The following is a 27,039-nucleotide window of genomic DNA, read 5'->3' as shown; positions in this document are numbered from 1 at the left end:
TGGAGGAAGACCGCATTAACGAGGCTGTAAGACAGACGTAACCGTGCCACTCCAGGACGTCGGACGTGGAGCGAGAAACCTTTTCCACTTCCAATCGAAATCAGAGCAATGGGTGTATTTGCAAAATAGATTTCTTAGAAAGGCCCCGTAAGACAAAATGCTGCGAAGAGTGAATTACGCCCAAGCTGAGATGCAGCGGGGGGGAAGGCCCCACGATCCCACCGCCGCAGCCTGCACCTCGCGCCGAGTCGCGCCCGACCGCGCCGCCCAAGGCTCCAGAAGTATTTGGAGACCCCCACCCCACCCGGTCAGGACTGACCCTCTCCCCTACCCGTACGCCCTTGGCCAGCGCCCCTCACCCTGGTGATTGAACAGTCTCCATATCCTGGTGAAGAGAATTCCCATTCTCGGGCAGCGGACCCCCCTCCAGCCACCCAGGCCGCCTGGCCTCCCCCGGCTCAGGCTGAGGAAGAGGAGAGGGACGCGCCAGAGCCTCCGCCTCTGCTGCTGCTGCTGCTCCCGTGTTTGCCGCCAGCCCGCTTCCCGGGAACCGGAGGGAGGCCGAAGCTCAGGCCGCCCTGCCGCGCGCGAGGCCCCGCCGCTGCCGCCGCGGCACTCGCCTGGCTCGCGGACATCGCCGCCGCGTTGTCTGCGACGAGCCTCGCGGGCCACCGTCCTCCCCCAGCTCCTCTCGGGCGGCTGCTGCGGCGGCGACCACGCGGGCGGGGGAGGCGGGGGGGCGGGGCAGGAAGGGCGCAGGCGCACGGCCGGATGGGCGGAGCCTGGAAAAGGCGCCCGGGCCCTGGTTTATTTGCATAAGGAGGAGACTTGAAGGCGGGCGGGAGTAAACCTGAGTTTCAGTCGGTGCTGGCTGCTGGTTGGGGCAGATGGCTCTTGGGGACTTGCTGTCGTTCCCTTGCTGAGTTTTTTATGCTTTTTCTCTGCATTGCTGCCACAAAGCCATAATGTAAAGAAACACGTTATTGAATGTCCAGCGTCTATTCCTTCACACACCAAAACCCAACCTACTGCTGTGGACTAGATTCTGACTCATAACGACCCTATGGGACAGAGTGTTGTTGTCGTTATGTGCCGTGGAGTCGGACCCGACTCATAGCGACCCCTCCTTGGGTCTCCAAGGCAGTATCACTACGGAAGTAGATTGCCCCATCTTCCTTCCGAGAAGTGGCTGGTGGGTTTGGACCACCAGCCTACTGGTTAGCAGTCAAGTGCCTTAGGCACTATGCTACCAAAGCTCCCACGGGGCAGAGTAGAACTGCCCTACAGTGCTTCCAAGGCGGAAACCGATTGCCACATCTTTCTCCCTAGAGCGGCCGGTGGCTTTGAACCACCGACCTTTAGTTAGCAGCCAAGCCCTTAATCAAGGCTCCTTTGCCCTTCACACACACACACACACACACACACACCAAAATCCCACATCTTGGCGCTCAAAATCAAGGGCTTCCATAAAACTTACTGAGGGAAGCTAAAGGTAAGTTCTTTCACTTATCATGCCCCAACATCCAGCTGGAGCTGCTTGTCTCGCCTAGGCAGTCAGTAGCATTTTGGCCTGTTTGTGTACCTCAGACTTTGTCTCTTCCCTCTTTCCTTTCACTCAGGTCAGTCTTGTCTGAAGCTACCATTCAATCATGTCATTCCCCTCTTTAAATACTTTTAGTGGTCATTAAAGCTATGTTAGCAAAAGAGGAGAGTCCAAATACCTAGACTCACTGTCCTCTACAGTATAACCCCGTGTCCTTTCTAGCTAGCTATATTCCCATTTAAGAATCTTGTGCCCGTTAAACAATGGTTATATGTTCTCTGCTCTTCCAATCTCTTATCTATACAGCTTGAATATCTATGTCCCAAGCTCTATTATGGAATATTTGGTTGCAAACTGGAATGTACGTGAGTCATGAGGGAACTGGATGTCAGTGTTTTGGTGCCATGTTTTTTTTTTTTTTTTTCCAAGCTGGACAAAACACTTAACCTCTCACGTGCTGCCATCAAGTCAATTTCAACATACAAGGATCCCTTTTAGCTTTCCAACCCTGTAAATCTTTATGGAAGCATCTTTCTTCCAGTGGAGCAGCTTGTGGTTTGAACAACTGACATTTGGTCAGCAGCTAAATGCCTTAACCACTTAACAGTTAATACCACCAGAGCTCCTTAACCTCTTAAAAAAAATAACAACCAAACTCATTTGCGTGGAGTTGATTCTGACTCACAGCCCCCCTCTTGGGTTTCTGAGGCAGTATCTTTATGGGAGTAGATTGCCAGTCTTCCCTCTGAGGAGTGGCAGGTGGATCTGAACCTCCAGCCTTCTGGTTATCAGTCAAATGCCATAGGCACTATGCCACCAGAACTCCCCCTTAATCTCTAGTGTCCTCACTTTTCATATATGTAAAGGCAGAGAGTTAATCTCTGAAGTCTGTCTTTGATTCTTGGTCTTCTGGTGACTATGATAATTAGTTCAAAACTCTTGTTAGAGGAAAGAGGTAGGAAGAAAGAATATAGGGTTTACTCGTTTCCTATCATGAAGGAAAGATCTCTGCTGACTTAGTGCCTAAGGCAGTTGAATGCTAATCAGAAGGATGGCTCTTCAAATCCACCAGCCAGTCCAGGAAAGGAAGACTGGGCAATCTACTTCCTTAAACATTTACCTCCTTGGAAACCCAATAGGCGTTGCTATGAGTGGGGATTGACTTGATGGCAGTGAGTCTGGGTTTTTTAAAGAAACCAGAAACATAGTTAACTCCATCCTCTTCTATTCTCCTTAAATTTGGTCAAAGGAAGAAAAGAAAAAGTGGGAGTTTTATAAGGCATTTTGAACTGGCGTGCTCACCCTCCAAGAGCTGAATGAAATTAAAATATAAAGAACTACACCTTTCCACCTCACTTAACATGTATACACTATTTTACCTCAACATATACAAAAGTAACTTTTTTGACTTCTTGTCTAAGGCATTTGACTGCTAACCAGAAGGCTGGCGGTTCAAACCCACCAGCCACTCCTCGGAAGGAAGATGGGGCAATCTACTTTCGTAGTAATATTGCCTCGGAAACCCAAGGAGGGGTTGCTATGAGTTGGGTCTGACTCAAGAGTACATCACAACAACAACAATATACAGAGAAAAGCTTCAGAAACCCGTGTAGGGGGCTTTTTGACTGCATATCAGTCTGAACTTATGTAGGGTGAAACCTCATAAGGCTGACAAAAACAATTTCTGAAGGGAAAAAAAAAATTACCAAAAAGCTGTAAAACAAGTAATTCCCGGAGTTTACAAGAATCATTGGAGTTCTCTCCAGCCACAGTAGTGAAAGAACTCACTGACGATGGAGTATTCATTCAGTAGAGACAACAGAGAAGCCAGGCCTTAGAGAAGGACCTAAATTAGCCTTAAAAAAACCCACTGCTCTAGACAATCCTTGGAAAAAAAAAAAATCAAACTAATTCATAATTGCCTGTCAAAACAAATCCAATATTCCTTGAAGAATTCAACAAGATATCAACAATGTAAAATTTCCAGTATCTTGCATCCAATAAGAAATTACTGGACCTAAAAAGAAACAGGAAAACGTTGACCCATACCAGATGAAAAACCACTCTACAGAAACAGATCCAGGTACAAGAGATTGATTGTCCAGAACTCACAGCTTATAAAGGCTATATATCTGACTATGAACTCAGTCAGTCTGACTCCATAGTCCACACTCTAACCATTACGCCAATATGCATGTTGTATGAAAAAACACAGCTCTGGTGGTGTAGTGCCTAAGGCATTTGACTGCTAACCGAAGGCTGGTAGTTCAAACTCACCAGGCACTCCTCAGAAGGCAGGCTGGGCAATTTACTGCTGTAGTGATACTGCCTCGGAAACCCAAGGAGGGGTCACTATGAGTGGGATCCAACTTGATGGCACTGCGTTGTGTTGCATTGCGTTATGTATGAAAAAACAAGATATTTTCCTCTATAATCCATTTTATTAGTGGAAATTTGCTGATGACCAGAGAAGTGGCTTCAGGCAGATGGCCAGATGATATGGTGATAGCAGTGAGCTACTGAATTCTTTCTTTTTTTTGAACAAGCCTGTTTCTTTACATCCTCAGCAAGCATACTGATTCTGATATATATATAAATTATGAGGATGGTCAAGCATTTTTCTGAGTTCAAAGTCATATTTACTCCCTTCACCCCTACAAAGAATATGTTAAAACTTTTCATCACTTTTATAAATTGGGAGGATGGTCTTACAAATTAATCTCAATGTTCTTTTGTATAGTATTTCATGCACATGAGTATTTCATCATATGGATTTTAAACATATTGACCCTGTACCTATTTGTCTTTCTACTTAACAAAATGGGGGGAAAAAAAAGGAAGGAAGAAAAAAATAAAAAGCTATGGTATTCCAGGTATTGTTTTGTATGCTTCATCTTAATATCTAGCTTATATATATAATTTAATAAAGTACTTTAGACTAAAGTTACAATGAGCTTTGGTTTCCTTGTTTGTAGTTAGTTCTAATAATCCATGCCCTGCCTACTTTCCAGTGTGGTTAGATGGATTAAATGGGAAAATGTTTCTGAAATAACTTGGCATGACTGTAATGCAGTGATAATAACCAACACAGGACATATATTACACATTTCTTTTGAAATTCCTGTACACGGTCAAGTGAGAAAAGTCAAATGATGATTGGGTCATAGTATGGACAACTGACACTGGGAACATTTAATGCCATCACAACTACATGTTATCCATGGAATTCATACCGTTACAAGATACTTTTGAAAACTTCTGATAACTGCTATATTAATTGCTTAGGATTATCTTATGAACAATAAAGTCTGCCAACTATATTTTAAAAATATTGTACTAAACCCTAAATGACCCATAATGTGAATGTGTGTTTAATTTACAAACTCTTTCCTAATATAGTACTCAGGACCTCTGATGGTTTAGTGCCTAAGGCATCTGACTGCTAGCCAGAAGGCTGGAGGTTCAAACCCAGCAGCCACTCTTCGGAAGGAAGGTTGGACAATCTATTCTCTTAGTGATACTGCCTCGGAAACCCAAGGAGGGGTTGCTATGTGTCGGATCCAACTTGGTGGCAGTGTGTTTTTTTTTGGGGGGGGGGGTTGTGATCACTCATAGAACCTAGTACAGAATTCAGGAAATATTCATTTAATTAAATCTATTTTGAAGGTACATGTTCAGACATTTTTCCTAGATGAGATATGGGAATGTGCCTATTGATTTTTAGTATGTCCTTAGTATATCCCTAGAATAATATAAAGGAGAGGTAAAACGATGGTTTCAGTGGTTTTTTTTTTTTTCCATTTATTATATAAAAGAAAAAAATTAATGCAGTTGGTTTGTATACATTTAAATTCCATAAAACAAATCCATAGAAATTAGGACTATATGCATGCACTCTGCATTTTCTTTGCTAAATGTTTTTCACAAAAATAACAACACGTTTTTTCCCTGTAAAGCCACTGAAGCAGAGGGAGAACAAAACATGCAGCAGCACTGTACACATTTGCATAGTATTTACCCAGCATGCCTTGTCAAATGCTAAACATACCGATACAAGAGGAATAAAAGGGGGAAGTTATCAAAATAAATACATAAAATTTAAAGAAAGGAAAAAAAAAGTGCTTTGACAAAGGTAGTACTTTTTTTTTTTGGCCATTTTGCAACCTGGGATATAAACAGTTCTCAGTATAATAGGGACAATCTTTTTTACACCATCTTGCCATATTTATTTTTGGTATATTTTATATTAATTAATAAGTTTACCTTTTTTATTCCCTCCTGCCACCCCTTAAAAAAAAAGCAGGAAAAAAAAACTATAAGCTTTAACTTATGTTTCAATATAGTATTCAGTACAAAACAAATTAAGGAATCCCTAAATCTATTTTATGGTTGGGACAGCTTTATTGGTCATTCTGATTTTTGGCTGTGAAACATAAAATATTTCAAATATGCCCCAAATTCAGAAGAGTCTTATTTATGAGCTCACCTGCTGTTACTATTATTGTTACTAAAGGAGAAGAAATAAGAACAGTAAATATAATGAGTCTTATCACAAAATAAAATTTAATAAGTTTTTATGGAAGAGAATAAAATAAAATAAATCACATCCACATATTGCAAGGCTGTGAAATAAGTTGCTGGAAAAGTGTCAAGCAGCAAGTTAAAAAGATGGTAGATGCAATAACTCTGATAGAACAGAACTAAATCTATATACTTTTTAAAAATACAACTGCCAGATTTAACAGTGGATTTTTTGTTGTAAGTTTGTGCTATCACAAATGTGCTTCTTTCTCGTCAATCTATTTTCACATTATTGGTAAAATATATATATTTTATAATTTTGTACTGTACAATATATGATTTTGCTACATTATTTTTCTACTGCTAATGCAGATTAGAAGTAACAACATAGATTTATCTTGGCAATAAAATGCTTTCATTTTAATAATGTCCCAGAAAATATTTGTAAGGCATATGAAAAATAGTATTCAACAATATAGCGTTAATGATCCTGCATCTTTAATACATCCTTTATGCATACAGAATTCACACTGATTTCAGTTAAAAGTGTGTGAAAGTAGCATGTGAGCAGGGCAAGAGTGATACCTACATAAATATTAGACACAGCCATCTTTTGAGAAATGTAAGTGTTCAAACATAACCAAGAACACTTACAAAGTATTGAAAAACTGGAGATCAGTCACTTTTGGTTTTTAGACAGTTCTCATTTTAACTCCTTAGAATTTTCAAATGAGGAATTATTATTATTTATTCCTCAAAGGCCTCTAAATTCATTAGTAACATTTTCTACCATCTTTTTGGGAACATTTTACATACATCAAAAGAACATTTCATATGTAACCATGACTGCTCAAAACTCATTGTTATTCATTTTTAAAAGTCACTTTTATTTATACGTTTTTCATGACAAATGGGGGGTATAGCCCTTAGTCAAGGTTTTCATGACATATTTGCCATTCTTCTCATAATGTCCTTCAATTACCTGAAGCATTTGGGATTAAGTCAGCCACAAGTAGATAAAGATATTGCTATAAGAAGACATATTTCACTTGAGAAAGACTTTTAAGAAAAGAAACCTTTAAAAAGTAATTAATTCTGTAGCTCTGCCTGACCATATAAACCAATTTTACTCCTCTGACTAACTGGATTGCTTAAGTTAATTTAAAAAAAGCTATCCTTATGGTCTGACAACTATTATGTTGACTAATTTGATCATGATTGCCATTCTTAAGAGGACTTTTTCTCTGCCCTGTAGACACAACTTGAGTGAGTAGTAACAGTTTAGGATTAACAATATTTAAAGGTATGAGGAACTGATGAAACAAATTTTATTATGTAATTTCCTATAAAGTTTCCATTCACATAATCATTCAAGGGTGAGTTTTGTGTAATTAAAAAAGAAAACAGTACGCAACATTATCATGAAAGACAAAGGCAGAGATATTAAAAGAATATGGGGTACATTTGCATTTATTTGAAACATATAAACACTGTTCCACTTACATTGAATCTAAGAAAATACCCTTATGTAGTAATTGCTCTAGGTGTCCACAGGAGAAATCAAGAATCAACAGGAGAAATCAAGAATCAATAAAATTTGAATTGCAAATGAGCTGCACTTAAACAGCAAGTCTCTGGATCTACTCCCTTTTATACTTAGACCTAGATGTTGTAACAAGCGGCACACAAAAGGCAAGTCCCTTGCAGTTCATTTTGTTCTCTATGATGACTTATTTATTAAATTAACTTTGTCTCATGATAAACTGTGAACCCATTTAAAGAAACCTTCACTAACAAGGAAGAAATGAAAGGGTGACCAGTATTTTGGAAACAGTTTAAAATCTAAAGGGAAGATACCTTTTAACATTTTACGCATTTAGTTTTGCAGCAAGGTTAGCAGTATAGTCATAATAAATCTGATCACTACTTATTGGTCTAAGTGTTTTTCCCTTTAAAGACAGACTGTCTTCTCTAGAGAAGAGGTAGTACAAATATCAATCTATAGAGCAATTTCTGTAGTAGTATTATATATATATTTTTTTTAATTAGCAAAATAAAATTGTATAACTAAGGCAATACAATAGCATGCAAATTGCAAATTAAGGTTGCCTAGAAACATTCTTAACCGACATCCTGGGTCTCAACAACATTTTATGATATGTTCATTTAAAGAGTTTACATTTGCAAAACATCTTCTAGTATAATTTCCCTTCTTTCCTTCCCTTTCAGTGCCCCTACCTTCTATTATGAATTTTAAGGCCCCCACACAAAAGACAAGTTCAAGTATGCAGGAATGAAAAGAGGTTAACATTCCAAAAATACATTTGCAAACAACAATAATAATTAAATAACTTAAGGGGAACAAATAATTTTTTCAGAATTTGTTTTAAATTTAAAAAATGCATTTCATTAAGGACTAAATGCAATGACTTATGTCACATATATAAGTCACACATTTAAGACTCTCTTACTAGGAAAGACCATTAGTCTAAATTGTTAACAATTTCAATTTTCTTTCCAATAGAACTGTATAAAGAAAAGAGAGAATCATCAAGTCATTTATAAACATTTCTTAGTGCTGCTTTACATACTGGAGTGAACAAGATAACACTGTTCATTGTACTGGAATCACAGTATAGTTGTGAGAATTAACATCAGGATTGGCAAATATCCTTTTGTTCCAGAACTACATTTCCACATTGTCACACGAGTCCACATTGTTACCAGTCACTTAACAGAAATTATAGAATTACATGGTTTATGTTATGATTTAAAATAGCCTCAAAATATTGTAAGACTTGTTTCCCCTGCTTATTATATCATTTGCTACTTTAAAATAAAATCAATAAAAATGAAGTATGTGTGGAATATGTTATTTCCCAAAGGTGCTAGGGTGTGCTTGGCAAAAATAAAACTTTTCATTTACTATATATCTGTATTTTACTATCATTTACACGATAAACTCTACAGCTTAAAAAAAAGGAAGATGCATATCTCTTATTCATTTGGAGATGATAAACGTGTTACAAAAGGAAGGGAAAAGGATATGCCAAATTAGAGTAAAAGTTTAAATATATCCCTCAAGAAAATATACATTACACCCTTTCCAAGATTGTTAGCTTTTGAATAGGAATGTAAAGCAAAACGGGAATGGACACTTGATGGTATATGACAGATTGGTTTTGTGCACAGATATTGAATGGGCCTCTCCATCAGTGTAACATGGAAGATTTAGCAAAAAGACTTTGAGAGGCCTCAAAAAACAAGTGACTTTAAAAGGTTTGAAAGAAGATGGTAATCTTGTTAACTAGGAAGTAATATAAATGCTGTTGCAGCTACCTGCCATAAAATGTAAATATCTTAAAGTAGTTAAATGACCAGATCGCTAGTGCTACTACAGAAAAAGCTGAACAGCTGCCTAGTCTAAATTTATACACCTTGGTGCACTCTTCGCAATTAAATATTTTAATGCGCACAAACAAGAAACCGGTAAAGCATATAGAAAAATGTTTTTTGGCTAATGTTTTCTTTCTCATGCAAATATGTGCTGTACATGTAATATAGTTTTGCTTGCTGGAAAATGCTCTTCTGTGCTCTAACAAAGTATTCAATAATGGCAATTTTATGTTTATTAAAGTGCCTAATGGCTTTTAAATGTCTTAACTGAGAGTTCCATAAGCTTTTCTAGATGACAAAAGAATCTCACAAGCCAATATCATATGTTAACTTTTAAAATTTACTGAGCCCATATTTAATTTATGAAATGTTTGAGATGACTTACATAATTACAGGCATCCTCATTATCAGCTAAACAGATTCAAAATGGGGTACAAGCAGTGAACATAAATGAAGAATATGTGGTAAGGTCATTAATAGGTTCAAGATATGTATAACTAATCAAGAATATGGAACTTACTTTGATGGTCAGGAAAATTATTTCACTGGTGCATGCTTTGAAAGCCTAAATATTGAAAGGCTGGGAGGGAGGGGAATAATATAAAATTATTATTGTTTCCCAAAAAATAGGCTTCCTGACATGAATCAGTAGAAAAGGATTTTCAGGGTCAGTACTTTTGGAATTTTAGAAAATGCATGCACTGTAGAGTGTTAGAAACCAGAATTTTTTCTTAAAGAGATTTGTATATTATATAAAAAGGTCAATTTCAATAATTCCTTGGACCATAGCGAATCTAAGGCTTCCTTAATGTAAGACATAAGATCTCTAATTTCATAACTGTGGCCACTGAAAAAAACTACAAAGACTTAATGGGTGAAGAGGAGTGCTCATTAGAAATAAGGCAGCTCAATCTCCAAATTGTTTACAATTCTCTGCATTAAAAAATGCTATAATTTAGTGAACAAGGATATTCTGAATCCAGGAGTTTGTTTTTCATTGCAAACTCTTAAAATCTGATCATTTAACTTTTTTCAATGAGTCATTTGGTATAAACAGCTTTTAATATCAAAACTGAACGTGCCTTTGTAAAACAAAAATCTTTTGTATGATTATAAAGAATTTGCTGATAGGCTAGAACATTCAGCTATTCAAAGACAGAGACTGAGTGAAGCAACGGGAAGCTGCTCAATTGTGCTGGCGGGAAATACTCAACCCTTGCTCGTGGTTAAGTGGGCTAGGTGACTTCCCATCTGGAGTAGTTTAGCTTTGCACTCAGGATCTGTGTCATATCCTTATTACCTGACTTCAGATTTGTGGATGTATGTAGTTGTGCTCAGATTGATTAAAGGGGAAACAACTCCCCATTTTCCATTTCATAAGACCAGCTAAGCGTGGGCTTTCATTCACTATTCTCTCTCATGGTGGAAGAAATTTTGAGTTTCATTGCCAACTTCCAACAAACTAACAGTAGTGACTAAACAAAAAGCAAAACACTTTGAATACAACAACTGTGCCAGGAAAGAAATAAAAATATTAAAATCTAAGGAAATTATATAATTGCTGTACTAATTTGATTTTTTTTTTTTTTTTTTGGTACTATCAATACATTTGGTAAGTGTGAAAAAGCCATTCTGGCAGAATCAATACATATTAAAATGTTTATACATTCCAACTTTAAGTGTAAATTTTGACTCCAGCAAATAAATATCATAGCTGGTCAAGATCATATTGGTATTCTGATTTTCTTACTAGTTTTTTTTTTTTTTTCCCAGATTTTCCAATTGCTTGCAACATGCTCAAGTAGACTTTCTAGTCAATTCACCCAAATTCCAACAGGAATTGGTTTATAAATTGGTTCCAACTGGAACTGGTCATTTGGAATTTCCAGCATGGGAAATTATTTTATATGTGCCTTGATCAGTACCCTAAATTACAAATCGATGCATCTAAATCTAATGAAGAAAACAAAAGGTACTGTTATGTAAATGTTGCACTTAAAATATCTATATGATTGGGCATCTAATATCCATCTAGACATAAGGGCATAATGTACATTTTTTTTTTTGCCCCCTACTTAGCATCAAATGACAGCAGCCCATAGCACAGTAAATACTGTGCTGTACCTGCCAAGTTAAGATGATTGGTTTATCCTAGCAGTGCTATGGCAAATTGTCAACAGATGAATATTTTTGTTTGTTTGTTTCTGCAGACTCAAAGCCTATGTCGGGAGTCATGGCTATATCCCCCAGGTGATCCTCGGTTCCTATGGGGTTTGTAAGTGTCCTGGTATGAGTCAGGGTAATCTTCTTCCACAAGAGGGTAATGATCTCGGCTGTGTTGGGAACTGGAAGACAAGCGGTTCCTACTCTTCTGAGCCCTTTCATTGTGATAATTTTCATCAGAGGTCATTAAACTTCGTCTTTCAATTGGAGAGTTCTCTGTGGAGTGGTTGCTGTGCCTCATACGCTGACTCTAAAAATATCAGATAGTTTATTGATTAAATAACATCAACTTCATCCATCTTGAACATGTAAGTATATGTACAATTGTAGGATCTGTACAATAAGATGCTATATATCAGCCTTAACAAAGCATTCTGATGTGCAAATGGTCCATTCAACGTATCTGGTCTTATCTATTTGGGACACAAAATGCAAAGATGCCAGAGTGCTAATGGTTTATGAATTTAATTACATAGCACATCTCTGCATGACTATTGCACTACTTCCTATTAAAAATATAGTATTGAAAATTAACTGTTGAATAGAACTTATTAAGGAAGGTCTAATAATTCTACTTTTATTGCAAAAATGATGATTATTTTACTACTGAGAAATAAAGTTCAGATAATATCTATTGTTCTATTCTTTTCTTGAACTTTTAAAATCTTTCTCCTCCTAAAGAGTAACATACTTCACCTTGTGCTAATCAAATGTTACGTGTATCTCTTTCAAAGGTATTTTAATGTGCTTATGGTGACATAGTACCTAAGGCATTTTGACTGCTAACCAGAAGGCTAGTGGTTCAAACCCACTAGCCACTCCTTGGAAGGAAGGTTGGGCAATCTACTTCCATAGTGATACTGCTTCAGAAACCCAAGAAGGGGTTGACTATGAGTTGGGTTTGACTCGATGGCAGTAAGTTTTTTGGTAATGATCTTTCCTGCCCATAGAGTAATGTGTTTGTTTCCGTGTCCTACATCCATGTAAGATGCTTAACGATATTCTTTCCAAAGGAGCATACAGTATATTTGGAACTAGCTACTTAATACATTTATAAATCTTCTTTCCTTAAGTGAAATGTCTTACAAAAATAATATTCAGATATGAACTAAATTACTCTAATGCTATTAATGGACATTAGTATCTTCAGAATCTTACTTGGTGGCTCACAAATTAGTGGTTACTCAACTTTCTTCACATTATGGGAGAACATATATCATAGTGGTGTCTACCTCCATAGGTGGGTCATCTCAATTAATGAACAAGATCCTGATGAAACCAAGGGCTCAGATGCAAATACTCTAAAGGACATTTAGCTTCACACAGAAGGAAATTCATTTGCTGGACTGTATCCTTAGCCCCAGCCAGGTGCCTAACAAGTAATTGCTGATGACACTGGGAGAAATAGGCCACAGTATAAAGGGCACCATACTAACTATTAATAAACTAGGAGAACCATTCTAGGTCATCTTACAGATAATGAGTCAAGAATGTTGCATTCATAAGCACAGTGCAAGATTTCATTTCTGCCTGCCCTATAAGAACATATTGCTTCATGCATCCATTTCTCATGTTACAATGTCCATTTCAGAGCCAACCCACACTAGTCAATGAAAATGCCACACTCAGATCAGCCTACAGGAAGTGAAACAAGACAAGAAATAGTCTGGGTGCATTCATATATACTGCACATTAAAATAGTACACGTTCCATGTTCATTTCTAGCCTCAAAAACTATTCATTTATATGGCAGTTTTCTCTGCTTACAAAGATGCAATTTCTAGCAGGGTAATACAGTTATAATAGCATTTCAGAAAGTGCCATTTATCTCAGAGTTAACTCTACATGATCTACAATTATGACTATCATTATAACCCATTAAAACGAAACTAGTCATGATCCAAGAGGGCTCAATTGACTACATGTTCCTCAGTCAGCTGGGGGTTTGGCCATATTCCAGCAGCTGCTTGATAAATGGTAAATAATAATTAATGTAGAAAGGCAAGCTTCATCTTGTATCACAATGCTTCTGGCTCCCCACATTTCATTCTGAGCCCAGCACTGAACATCACAGAGGAGAATCTTGTCCTCCTTCACTCCCCCCAGCTTCCCTAAAGGACACTCAACTCCTGTTGCTGACCAACGTGGCCCCGCACTGAGTGCTGCACATCTCCAAGAAAACTCAGATACGCTTAGGGATGTGTCATTGTCTCCAAACAGAGCAACTGCACTTGTGTTAGCATTCTAGTGTTGTGCACACTAGAGAGCAAGCTCAGCATCCTAGGGGGACAGGATTTAACTAAGTCAAAAGGTCTATCTGCCCTAAACAATCTTACTTAGCTAGCCATGGTGCCTGACATCTTCACCGCTGTATAACCCTTAAGAAGTGGAATGTAGGATTAACAGTTTGACTGAGTTCAATATTCAGTTTCCTGGCAGGGTTTAGACATAGGTGAGATTAATTTAAGTAAATTGCATTATAATTTAATAGTTCTAAGGAAAGGATCACAGTCTGCATAACTTTGTCTAGGGTAGATCATGATTAGCTAATTTAGATTTTTAATATAATGTCCATTATGGTTCCCTCTTCAGATGAAGGACAAATCTAGTCTCTATCCTAATCAAATTCTCAATAGAATCTAAATACAAGGTTGTATAAACACGAGTAAAAAAGTGACAATACCTGTAACCCGGAAATTGCTGTAGGATATGGTGAGAGTGCTGTTGAGCCTAAATTCCTTCCAAGCAGAGGAGTCATAGGGGTGCTACTGGTTGTGTGGGTAGCCCGCCAGTATGCCTCAAGGTACTCTCCCAGATGTTCACATGCATCCTCAAGCTGATTTTCATCCAATATGACATCAAACATTTCCTGCAGATGACAAGAAAATCCATTTCATTTTCACTTTAAATTCTAGACTATGAAACTTAAAATTCTACCTAGTAGCATGTCTAATACCTAAAAACAAACAAAAAAAAAAAAAAACCCAACCAATTCCTGTCAAGTTGATTTTGACTCATAGTGACCCCATGTGTTGCACAGAAGAATGGTGCTCCATAGGATTTGCCAGGCTGTGACTTTTCCAAAGCAGATCTCAGTCCTTTTTTGGAGGTGCCAAAGACTGGGCAATCTACTTCTGTGGTGATATCGCCTTGGAAACCCAAGGAGGGGTCGATTGAGAGTTGGACTGACTCCAGGGCAGTGAGTTTGTTTGTTTGTTTTTGTTCTGGATGGGTTAGGAGTCAAGTGCTTGACTGTTTGCACCACCCAAACCAAAAACCAAACTCATTGCCGTGGAGTTGGTCCTGACTCATACCTACCCCTCCTTGGGTTTCCAAGGTGGTATCACTACGAGAGTTTCCAAAGCTACATTCATGTAAAGAGTTTTGCAGCTGGATTTGGATCTTCTTTCTTTCACTACCTCCACCCCCATTGTAGTGGATTGAATAATGGCCCTCTGTCAACCCAGAACCACTGAATGCAACCTTTTTGGAAAGAGGATCTTTTTAGACATTATTAAGATAAAGATCTCAAAATGAGATCATCCTGGATTAGGTTGGGTCATAAATCCAAGTATCCTTATAGAGAGACCAACCAACCAACCAACCTAACTGCCATTGAGTTTATTCTGACTCATAGCGACCCCCACTGAGTTTCCAAGGCTATAAATCTTTACAGAAACAGACCATCTCATCTTTCTTTCATGGAGCAGCTGGTAGATTCAAACCATTGACCTTTTGGTTAGCAGTCAAATGCATTAACCACTATACCACCAGAGCTCCTTTATAAAGGGAAGAGATGGGCAAAGAACAAAGGCAGGGGCAGTGTTTGGAAATACACAGCTACAAGCTAAAGAATACCTGGAACTACCAGAAGTTGGAAGAGGCAAAGAAAGACTCTCTCCTACAGACTTTGGAGGGGGCACGGCTTTGCTGACACCTTGATTACAGATTCCTGGCCTCTAAAACTGTGAGAGAATAAATGTCTGTTGTTTTTAAACCACCTCATTTGGTAATTTGCTACAGCAGCCCTAGGAAACTAATATACCCATCCACCTGTTGTTATGACCTTATATTACCAAAATAAGAACTTTTAGGAGTGAATCAAATACATGGTTACTGCCATAAGCACTGATATTGCTGGCTGGATTTTAGGTTAATGGCAATCAGTTGATAATGGTTTGGTGATGGTTCAGCTGACTCACTTTGTTCAATGTTTAGAATAAGGAAGAAATCTCTGTTTGCCTTGAAGGAGACGTCACCATGGAAACTATCTCTCCCTCAACATTTACTATTGAAATATTTTCGTTACATCAATCTTTACTGAAAATTTTGACACTAATTTGGAAAGCTGTTTGCAGGTCCTTGGAGTACTGAGAAATGTTCATCAACTAGGAAATGGAGTAGGTAACTTTAGTCCAAAATGTGATTGGTGTTTGAGAAGACTCAGCCAGTTCAGTTCATGTAGAAAACTGCACCACTATTCCTCACAGAACATTCACATCTAATTTTTTTTTGCATATTTTATTTATTTATAAAATACTCACTTAGCACTTATTTTGGGAGCTCTGGTGGCATAGTGCCTAAGGCATTTGACTGCTAACCAGAAGGTTGGTGGTTCAAACCCACCAGCTACTCCTTGGAAGGAAGGTTGGGCAATCTACTTCCATAGTGATACCACCTCAGAAACGCAAGGAGGGGTCGCTATGAGTCGGATCCAGCTTGACAGCAGTGAGTTTGGTTTGGTTAGCGCTTATTTCATGCTAGGCATTGTGGGTTTACAGTGGCCAAGAAAGTAGATATCATCTCTATTCTCAAGAAGCTTTACCATCTAGTCAGAGAGGCAGGTATTAAAATCATAATAATCTCCGTCACACTGGGACCTTAATTCAGAGTAATAAGAGACTGAGCCAGTTAACAGAGCTGAAGTTTTTAAAGTTCTGGATTTTGAAGGAGGCTGAAGAAACATGTGAAAGTTAAAAACTTATGAGACAGTAGAAATTATGAGTAAGTCAAAGAATTACTTCTGTAGAGGGAAGAGAATGAAACAAATGAAGAGAAGCAGAGACATAATGGAAGAAAGAGACCATTTGGTCCATGAAAGACAGGGAAAATTGCTAGTCTCTAGCGTTTCAGCCGAGGAGCTCTGGTAGTGTAGTGCCTAAGGCACTTGATTGCTCACCAGAAGGCTGGCGGTTCAAACCCACTAGCCACTCCTCGGAAGGAAGGCTGGGCAATCTATTTCCATAGTGATGTTGTTGTTGTTGTTATTTGCCATCGAGTCACCCCCGTAGTGATACTGCCTTGGAAATCCAAGGAGGGGACGCTATGAGTCGGGTCCGACTTGATGGCACATAACAACAACAACAGTGTTTCAGCCAGTATATATCCTAACAATAAATCCCGCTTGTTTTCACGGAATTATTCAAGAGAGTTTCTGTCTTTTCCAATCAAAATCCCCTCCCCCACTGTTACAGCTTGAACTGCTTGCCCCTCAAATATGTATTGAAATCTTCACCCTCATACATGTCGATGTGATCCTGTTTAGAAACAGGGCTTTTTTTTTTGTTTTGTGAATGAAGTCATGTCATAGTAAAGTGGATCCTAAATCTAATCATTTCTGAGCTATAAAAAGAACAGAACAGACTGTTATTTGAATGAGGTTTATCTCTACATTGTTCACCACATTATATTATCGCTTATAGACACAATTACACGTACATTTAATTACAAGTAATTTCAATAAAGCATTTCTCTTTGCCAAAGGATAGAATTTGTATGTATCAGCATATGGCTATTTGCTTAAGCCTCAATCATTTCTAGGAAACTATACTTCTGCATTACTAAAAGACAACCAGATGATGGAAGATGACTTGAAACTCCTTTTAGGCTTTCAAAAGCACAGAGAAAAGTAAATTTCAACTTTGGAATACTGACATATGCGACTTATTTTCAACAAGGAAGAATTTCACAGCCTGTATCTGTGACAATTTTTCTTTTCAACTGTTTTAGGAAATACAGCTGAGTAGACCAACATGCTAGAGAGTCAGTATGAGGGGGAAAAAAATCTTTTTCTTAAACAAGATACTCAAAGAGAAGCAACCTAATGAATTATGCAAACCAACTTTGCCAATTTTTCATAAATTTAAAGGTACAAATCTAGTCATTTCCCTACTGTGCAATATGTTAGGCCCCAACATGAGATATGGATACAAAGAGTTATCTTAACAGCAGAAGAGGGTATGGATACTGGATGGCAACAAACACCCTGTCAATGATATCATGTCTGTGGTGACAGCCAATGTTATAAGAGAGTATGGGTAACGCTGAGTTGCATTCAAACACACTGCCATCATGAACTCCTCTGATGTTCAGGTGGCTGCTAAGGTAAACAAGTAGTAAACAAAGACGTCAATACAAACCATCAGAAAATCAGGCACAGTAGGCCCCTTCTCTGAGTAAGTGCATTCAGGAAAATTTAAACCTAAGCATCATAAAAACATGCCCCTAGTTCATCCAGTGGTTCAGGGAACTGAAATGACTGGGAAGTAAGAAAGGGAAAGAAGGAAGCTGAATAAAATGCAATATAAAGAAGATGTGCAATGTCTATTTTAAAATTATAGGTATTTAAATGTCTCATTCTTCATTCACAGAGTAAAATGTCACTAATTTCTTGAATTAGGCTGACCAACAATCCTGGTTTGCCTAGGACTGAGGTTTCAGAGCTAAAACCAAGGGGTAGAAAACCAAATCAAACCAGCTATCACTGAATTAATTCTGACTCATGGCAGCCACATGTGTGTGAGAGTTCAACTGTGCTCCATAGGGTTTTTCAATGGCTGATTTTTCAGATGGAGATCACCAGGCCTTTATTTCCAGGCAGCTCTAAGTAGACTCAAACCTTCAATTTTCTGGTTAGCAGCTAAGCATTTGCATCACCCAGGGACATTCAAAACTGGGGAAATCCTGGGGAAATTAGAATGGCTAGTCCTCCTAATTTATGTAGAGGATAGACTGCTTCTCAGTTCCTCCACCCAGGATTGGAGCAAGTTCTATTTCTTTCTTTTTACTTATTTATTTTATTTTTGGTGAAAATATACACAGCAGATCATACACTCATTTAACAATATCTGCGTGTACAGTTCAATGACATTGATTACATTCTTCACATTGGGTTACCATTCTCACCATCTCTTCCAATATTATTTCACAACCATTGATTTAGACTCACTGTCCTGTAAACTGCTCATCTATGTTTTAGAGTTACTTTTGTCAATTTGATCTCACATAGATAATTCTTTAAAACAGTGAACATTCTTTACTACTTCAAGTGAATTCTTGTTTAGTTTGAAGAGGACTTCAGGGGATAGTTTCAGTTCAAGATTCAAAATTTTCTCAATGCCACAGATTTGGGAGCTCCTCCAGCCTCAGTAGGCCCAGTAAATTTGGGTTCTATAAGAAATAGTAAATTCATTCCACGTTTTCTCCCTTTTATCAGGATTCCATCCTTGATCAAAAAATTCAGCAATAGTAGCCAGGAACAGTTCAGTTCTTCTGGTCTCATGGCAGAGGAGGCAGTTACTTCTATGAATTACTGCCTCCATTTATTTTTTATAAATTCTTATAAATATAGAGGGATGAGTGGGCAAGTGTTTCTTTATGACTATGAAATACCGATTTTCTGGCATAGGTGGAAAATCTCATTCAATCTAATGCATGTTTCCTAATAGTTTTATCTTTGTTGTTGTTATGTGCCGTGGAGTCAGACCTGACTCATAGTGACCCCTCCTTGGGTTTCTGAGGCAATATCACTATGGAAGTATCTAGGAAGTTGCTATCCAATACTTTTTAATAAAAACTTTATACAACTTAGAGATTAATTTTCCAGTTTAAGTTTTTTAAGTCTAGTGTTACTGAGTATTAGCTACCCGGGGGATTAAATATACACATGCTCTCCCATGGAATATGCATTGCTTTACATTTAGTTGTACATAGATAGAACTTCATCTAAGTATCTTTATAGTTCCTAGGTGGAAAAAAGAAATAACAGGGGTGAGCATACTTTCATTTCTTTGTTACTGGGATATAGAGATCCTGATATTGTCACTTAAAAAAAAAAAACCATATTGGGAAATACGGTTCAGTAAAATAAAACTGCTGAATGATAGAATGTTGTTGTGAGCTGCTGCTGAGTTGGCCCCCAACTCATAGCAAGCTCATACACGATGGGATTGAACTACTATGATCCTCAGGGTTTTCACTGGTTGATTTTTCAGAAGTAGATCACCAGACCCTTCTTCCTAATCTGTCTTAGTCTGGAAGCTCTACTGAAACCTGTTTAGCATCATGCAAGCCTCCACTGACAGATGGGTGCTGGCTGCCTGGTACACTGGTCAGGACTCACTTGAATCTCTTACATGGAAGAGGAGAATTCTACCAGTGAATCATCATTGCCTGCCCCCCGCCCAACACACACACACTGACATAATATGTAATGATAATTGTAAGATAACATACTGTTTTTTAATATCAAAACTACATTCTGTATATTCTTGAAGGTTTTAAAGTCTTAGTATTTAACTCACTGGTCAAAAAGTGATAGGAAACTAGATTGTAAGTTAAAGGGTTTTTGAAAGACCAAGGAGACCTGATAGAGATAAAGGACAGCCAGACTAGATGGTAGCCAACAACAACCACACCAATATTATGGGGGCTCTAGCAGTTACTGCCATGCACAGGTTTCACTTTAATGAACTAAACAGGAAAGACAAACAGAATTATTGCCACTAAATGGTGGAAGTAATATGAAGGCAAAGAATACAATGACTTTGATCCCTTTTAGTTCCTGTCTCTTAATAATCTACAGCATTCATTATGAACCCAAACATGTTTCCCTTCCTCTGCCCCTCTATTCTGTCCACTATTATTCTTCAAAAACTATATATAACAACATTCATGAGTGTTAACTATCTGCAGAAAAGGTACTCAGTGTTTTATTTAAATTCATATTAATCTAATGTTTGAAATCATAGCACTGGAGGTAGTGAACAATCCCTAATTCTCTATATCCAAACTGGGTGGCTAAAAATCCCTGGCACAGGAGTAAAAAGTAGTCCACCTCGTATTGAGAGAAAGTGGATTCAGCATGCTGGTTTCATGAAGGAAACATCCAAAATTGATGATGCCCCTTTTAAAAAGCAGTGTTATGGATTCAAGCTATGGACATCTGGGTGCTCTGTAATACGGAATGCACCAATGAAAGAGCACTTCAAATGTAGGCATACCTTGTTTTATTGCGCTCCACTGTATGGCACTCTGTACATATTGTGCTTTTTACAAATTGAAGGTTCGTGGCAACCCTGCATTCAACAAGTCTAAAGCAAACCAAACTCACTGCCGTTGAGTTGGTTCCGACTCATAGTGTTCCTTCCTTGGTTTTCCAAGGTGGTATCTCTATGGAAGTAGATTGCCCAGTCTTCCCTCTGAGGAGTGGCTAGTGGGTTTGAACCGCCAAGTCTATTGGCACCATTTTTCCAATGGCATGTGTTCACTTAATGTCTCTATGTCACATTCTGTTAATTCTCACAATACTTCAAACTTTTTCATAATGCTATTGCACACTTAATAGACACCAAACAAACAAACAAAAAGAAACTTACTGCCATAGAGACCATTCTGACTCATAAGTGGGTTTCCAAGGTAGACTGCCCCATCTTTCTTCCATGGAGCGACTGGTGGGTATGAACCAGCAACCTTTTGGTTAGCAGCTAAATGCCTTAACTACTACACCACCAGAGCTCATTAATCAATTACCAAAAAACCAAACCAAACTCACTGCCATCAAGTCGATTCCTACTCATATGACCCCCACTGGGTTTCCGAAGCTGTAAATCCTTAAGGAAGTAGATTGCCCCAACTTCCTTCCACGGAGCATCTGGTGGATTTGAACTGCTGACCTTCTAGTTAGCAGCCAAATGCCTTACCTATCTGCTATGCCACCAGAGCTCCTATAGCAAAGGATAAAGATAACTTTTATATGCACTGGAAACTAAAAAATTCACGTGACTCATTTTACTGTAATAATTCACTTTATTGTGGCTGTCTGGAACTGAACCTCCAATATCTCCAAGGTATGCCTATAGATGGGTGAATCTACACCATTCTAAATTATTTAAGTAAAGTTACTGGAAAAGGGCAGTGGGAAGGCAATATGACCAAGGATACTAGACATTATCATTAACTTCAGAGTTCTTATGTTTACTAGAATAAATCTGAGTCCATTCAGCAATGGAAAATAAAGGGTGATAGAAGAGAACTACTTGGTTACTGTAATATTAGAGATCTGCAGGACTCTACAGAGAAGACAAGTTCCTCTCTTGCAGAGAGAGTGATCACTGTCTTTTTACACATAAAAAAACACTACATCTCAAAGAGCTACCAGGTCAGCTTTTGGTAACACAAGTCAGCTTGTAACTAAGTGGGATTAAAGGATCACATTTCATTTATATATTCAATTGTCTGTCTATCTGCTTTTCCCACTGCATTATGTAGCTCATATTACCTTGGTACTGGGGCAATTTGAACTTTGCCTTCTTAAAATGAACTATTTTCATATTCTCTGAAAAGGAAAAGAGTACCAATACCCAGTAAAAGCAAAATCAAATCTAAAGATAGAGTTTACACTGTATACTCCAAGTACAAATGCAGGCTGGTTGTATAAAAATGGAATAATTGGACTTGTGGTCCTACTAGCTTGCATCCCACCTTTTCCTCAAGACTGGGCAAAAAGAACAAAGTCTTATATTTTCCAGAGTGCAACTCTAGTAGCCCATCCTCCCAGCACATCTTTTTGTTTGTGACAGATTAAAAATGGCCACAAATTCTTTGACACTCCTTGAATCGAGATAGACATTTTATGTCCTCATTCCTTGAATCTGGGTAGCTTCTGTGACACCTTTGACTAATGAATGTACTAGAAGTGATGCTATGGCCATATCAGGGCCTTAAGAGATTGGAACACTTGCTCTTGGAGTTGTGGAAAGTGCCACTTAAGAAGTACTCATCCCCTTTTGGATAGAGCCCATGGAAAGGCTCTGAGACTACACAGACAGGGAAAGAAAAGTGGAGAAGAGAGGAGGCTGGCTGTGCCCAGCCTTCCAGCCATCCTTGCTCAGGACTGGAGGGTCTCAGAATCTCCAGTCAGCCACCAGCTGAATACCACTGAGTGGTCACTGTTTTAGTCACTTAGTTTTAGAGTGGTTTAGTAATAAATAACTAGATAGATAGATAAAGTTTCACAGTAATAGATAACTAGAACACTGTCCTAGAACAAGAGTAGTAACTTCAGCCTGCTGACTAAATTGGGCCTGCTTCCTGCTTCTGCAAATAAGTTTGACTGGAACACAGCCACTCTCATTTATTTACATACTATCTATGCAAATAGTTAAGTGTTTAGTTGCTAACTGGAAGGTTGGAAGTTTGAGTCTACCCAAAGGTACCCTGGAAGAAAGGCCTGGTGATCTGCTTCTGAAAAATCAGCCACTGAAAACCCTGCGGAGCACAGTTCTACCCTGACACACATGGGGTCACCATGAGTGGGAATTAACTTGATGAAAACTGGTTATAGCTAATTTGTTGCTAAAAAGGTAGGGGTGGAGAGTTGCAAATGACAACATAACCTACAAAGCCTAAAATATTCACTATCTGGTCCTTCACTGAAAAAGTCTGTCGACCTCTGTTCTTAGGGAAAGTCTTACTTGAAACCCACAACTCACTCTCTAGAAAAATGTATAGCAATCAACCTATCGCCATGCACCATCTAAAGTCTTGCTAGACTAGGAGACAGAGATCTCATGCTGACTCTGGCTAAGGCGTATGACCTTTGGAGAGCCAGCTCACCTCTCTTGGTTTCAGTTCCTTCATTTGTAAAATGAGGAGGCTGGACTGGATCAGTCTTTCCCTACGATTGTTCCATGAAACACTAGTCCCACAAGATGCTCTGTGGACAAACAGTTCCAGGGTCAGAATTTAGGGGAAGAATGGCATGCTATCAGTCCTACTGGAGATATAAAATACAATAGCATATTAAGGGTTCTATGGTAAAGAAACCAATCTACTTTAGTTTACATAAGCATGGTCTCAGATATTTTTGGTATTAGGGTTCTTTTTCTGTAACAATTGATATTGCATGGAATTTATGCTATAAAGAACACACGTACTCCAGGAAACACTATACCAGATGCTCTTTAAGGAAGGGACATAAGGACCCTGTTTGTTCAGTAGTCCCTGAATCTGCCACTCATTCGTCTGACTATAGATAAAGATTTTTTTCAGTAGTACTTTAGACTTCCCTTTCCAAAGATGCTGCCTTTAATTTCTTAGCAACATGACACTGCAGTGTAATTTGCTGACTTTTCAGATTGGAGACACAGTGGCCAATTAAGCAGGATGCAAATTCTCCCAAAGGAGACTAAGATGACACTGTGATCACAAATCTTTGGATGGCAATTATAATTATGTCTTAAAGTAAAGCAGGGACAAATGCAGAGATACATTTTTAGATTACTTCTAGTTTTCATAATCCAAAGATTTCTTCACACATCAAAATACAATGTACAATTCCTTCTTGGCATTACATATACCATTCATGTAATATCAAATGAACATGTTTAATAATGTAAACAGAGTTTAGAAAATATTAAATATAAGGTAACCTTGCTAATCAGAATAGGAGGCCTGGTGGCACAACAGTTAAAGCATTTGGCTGCTAACTAAAAAAGGTTAGTGATTTGAACCCACCAGGTGCTCTGTGGGAGAAAAAGGAGGCAGTTTGCTTCCATAAAGATTTATAGCCCTGGAAACCCTTTGAGCAGTTCTACTCTGTCCTGCACTTGACTGCTAACCAGAAGGCTGGCGGTTCAAACCCACCAGCCACTCCTCGGAAGGAAGGTTGGGCAATCCTACTTCCGTAGTGATACTGCCTCGGAAACCCAAGGAGGGGTCGCTATGAGTCGGGGCCGACTCGACGGCAAACAACAACAACAACAACAACTCTGTCCTGAGGGGTCATTACGAGTCAGAATTGACGTCATGGCACTGGGTTTGGTTTTGGTTTTGCTTCTCTGGACTCCTTGTTTGAAATTCCAGGTTATTTGACCAATTACATAAAACATGAAAGTGTTTTTCCTATTGAGGTAATGATAGGGTAAGGCTGTCTTCCTAGTATATGGGAAGATTTGGGTTTCCTAATTTGCAGACAAGTCCTAAGGTAGCTAAAAGAATCATCTGCATTTAAGGTATGCACATATCTTTTCTTGATTCCAGCTATTTCAGATGCAATAGAATAACTGTACAATTACTCAATTATCAACCCTCTGAGTATCTCACTGTTAATAGGACACAAATATCTTTCTAGTAATTATTAGGAATAAATAACTATTACTAAATTCATTCTCATAAAAAGATCAAATTCTCAAAAGAGAAGACAAATTCAACTCATTTTAAACACATACTAAACCTTCAATCTCAGCGAGTTAATTATTGAGCCCTCTTACAGCATTGTTGTTGTTGTTACATGCTGTTGAGTCGTCTCCAACTCACAGCAACCGCTCCTTGGGTTTCCGAGGCAGTATCACTACGGAAGTAGATCACTCAAGCTTCCTTCCAAGGAGTGGCTGGTGGGTTTGAATCGCCAACCTTCTGGTTAGCAGTCAAGTGCCTTAGGCACTATGTATGTATTTGTCTAAACTGTAGTTTTCAATTGGGAGCAATTCTGTCCCTAGGAGACAGTTGCCAATGTCTGGAGGTATTTTGGTTTGTTATGATGGCGGGTGGGGAGAGGTGGGCTGTTACTGGTTCAAAATGCTGCTACATATCTTACAAGGCACAACATAGCCCTGGCCCCCCGCCCAAAAAAGAATTATCCAGCCCAAAGCATCAAAAGATTAAAGTTATCAAAGATTCAATTTTATTTGGATCCATAATCAACACCCATAGAAGTAGCAGTCAGGAAGTCAAATGGCATATTGCATTGGGCAAATCTGCTGCAAAAGACCTGTTTAGAGAGTTAAAGAGCAAAGATGTCACTTTAAAGACTAAGGTGCACCTGACCCAGGCCAGTCTTTTCAGTAGCCTCATATGGATTTTAAAGCTAGACTATGAATAAGGAAGACCGCAGAACTGATGCATATGAATTGTAGTGCTGGCTAAGAATACTGAATATACCATGGACTATCAGAAGAATCTCTGATGGTGTAGTGCCTAAGGCACTTGATTGCTAACCAGAAGGTTGTCGGTTCAAACCCACCAGCTACTCCGCAGAAGGACGACTGGGCAATCTACTTCTGTAAAGATATACTGCCTCAGAAACGCAAAGGGGGTCGCTATGAGGAGGAATTGACTTGATAGCAGCGAGTTTGGTTTTGGTTCATCAGAAGAACAAATAAATCTGCCTTGGGAGAAGTGCAGTTGGAATGTTCCATGGAAGCGAGAATGACCAGACTTCATCTTTTGTACTTTGGTCATGTTATCAGGAGTGACCAGGCCCAGGAGAAGGATATCATGCTAGTAAAGTAGAGGGTTAGTGAAAAAGGGGATGACCCTCAACAAGATGGACTGAAACAGTGGCTGCAATGATGGGCTTAAGCACAGCAATGACTGGAAGGATGACACAGGACTGGGAAGTATTTTATTCTGTGTACACGTGGTTGCTATGAGTTGAAACAGACTCGAGGCACCTAAAACAACAACAAAAGTGTCAATAATGCTGAAGAGGAGAAACCCTGATCTAAACAATCAGAGTTTAGAAGGGACCTCAGATCCCATATTCTTCAGACTTCATCAGAGGACATTCCCTCTACAAACATCTCTCACATCTGCTCATAAAGGCCATTCCACACTCACCTCTGCCCCCAGTTGAAAGTATTTAGAGACAAGAAGGTCACTAGAGAGCTATTCCCTTTGGCTTATACATTTGAGAAGACTTGTTACTTCTAGTGGGTCATCTGACCATGCTGTAAAATGAAGTTAGACCAGTCTAAGCTATCCTTCTCAGATGCTCCGTGGATATCTGGGAGTCCCTGGGTGGTGCAAACGGTTAAGTGCTCAACTACTAACCAAAAGGTGGGTGGTTTGAACTCACCCAGAGGTGCCTTAGAAGAAAGTCCTGGCAATATGCTTCGAAAAGGTAACAGCCTTAAAAACCCTATAAGGCATTTTTTTTTCTTTTTTTTTTATTAGGATTTGGGTGAAGATTTACAGAGTAAATTCACTTTTCATACAGCAGTTCACATATCTTTGTCTCATGTCATTGACCAAAATTTACAATGCAGCAGCTCCCCTCCCACTTCCTCCCCATAGTT

The 27,039-nt window shown here is 38.7% G+C and overlaps 1 protein-coding gene across 1 annotated transcript in view; it reads right to left on the bottom strand.

Annotated features, from left to right (window-relative positions):
* Positions 1-11,672: 11,672 nt before the first annotated feature.
* The window catches only part of CACNB4 (calcium voltage-gated channel auxiliary subunit beta 4), a 365,008-nt gene continuing 349,641 nt past the window's right edge, over positions 11,673-27,039 (bottom strand). Inside the window, exons 13-14 of the mRNA XM_007934929.2 lie at positions 14,367-14,552; positions 11,673-11,933 (exon numbers count right to left, since the gene is read on the bottom strand). Of these exons, the coding sequence (XP_007933120.1) occupies positions 11,673-11,933; positions 14,367-14,552 (447 nt within the window). The remainder of the gene's footprint in view (positions 11,934-14,366; positions 14,553-27,039) is intronic.

The sequence above is a fragment of the Orycteropus afer genome, unplaced genomic scaffold, assembly GCF_000298275.1.
Source record: "Orycteropus afer afer isolate SDZICR_OR568_19922 unplaced genomic scaffold, OryAfe1.0 scaffold00023, whole genome shotgun sequence".
Classification (NCBI taxonomy): domain Eukaryota; kingdom Metazoa; phylum Chordata; class Mammalia; order Tubulidentata; family Orycteropodidae; genus Orycteropus; species Orycteropus afer.
The sequence above is the reverse complement of the archived record's forward strand: the minus strand, read 5'-3'. Positions and strand labels throughout refer to the sequence as shown.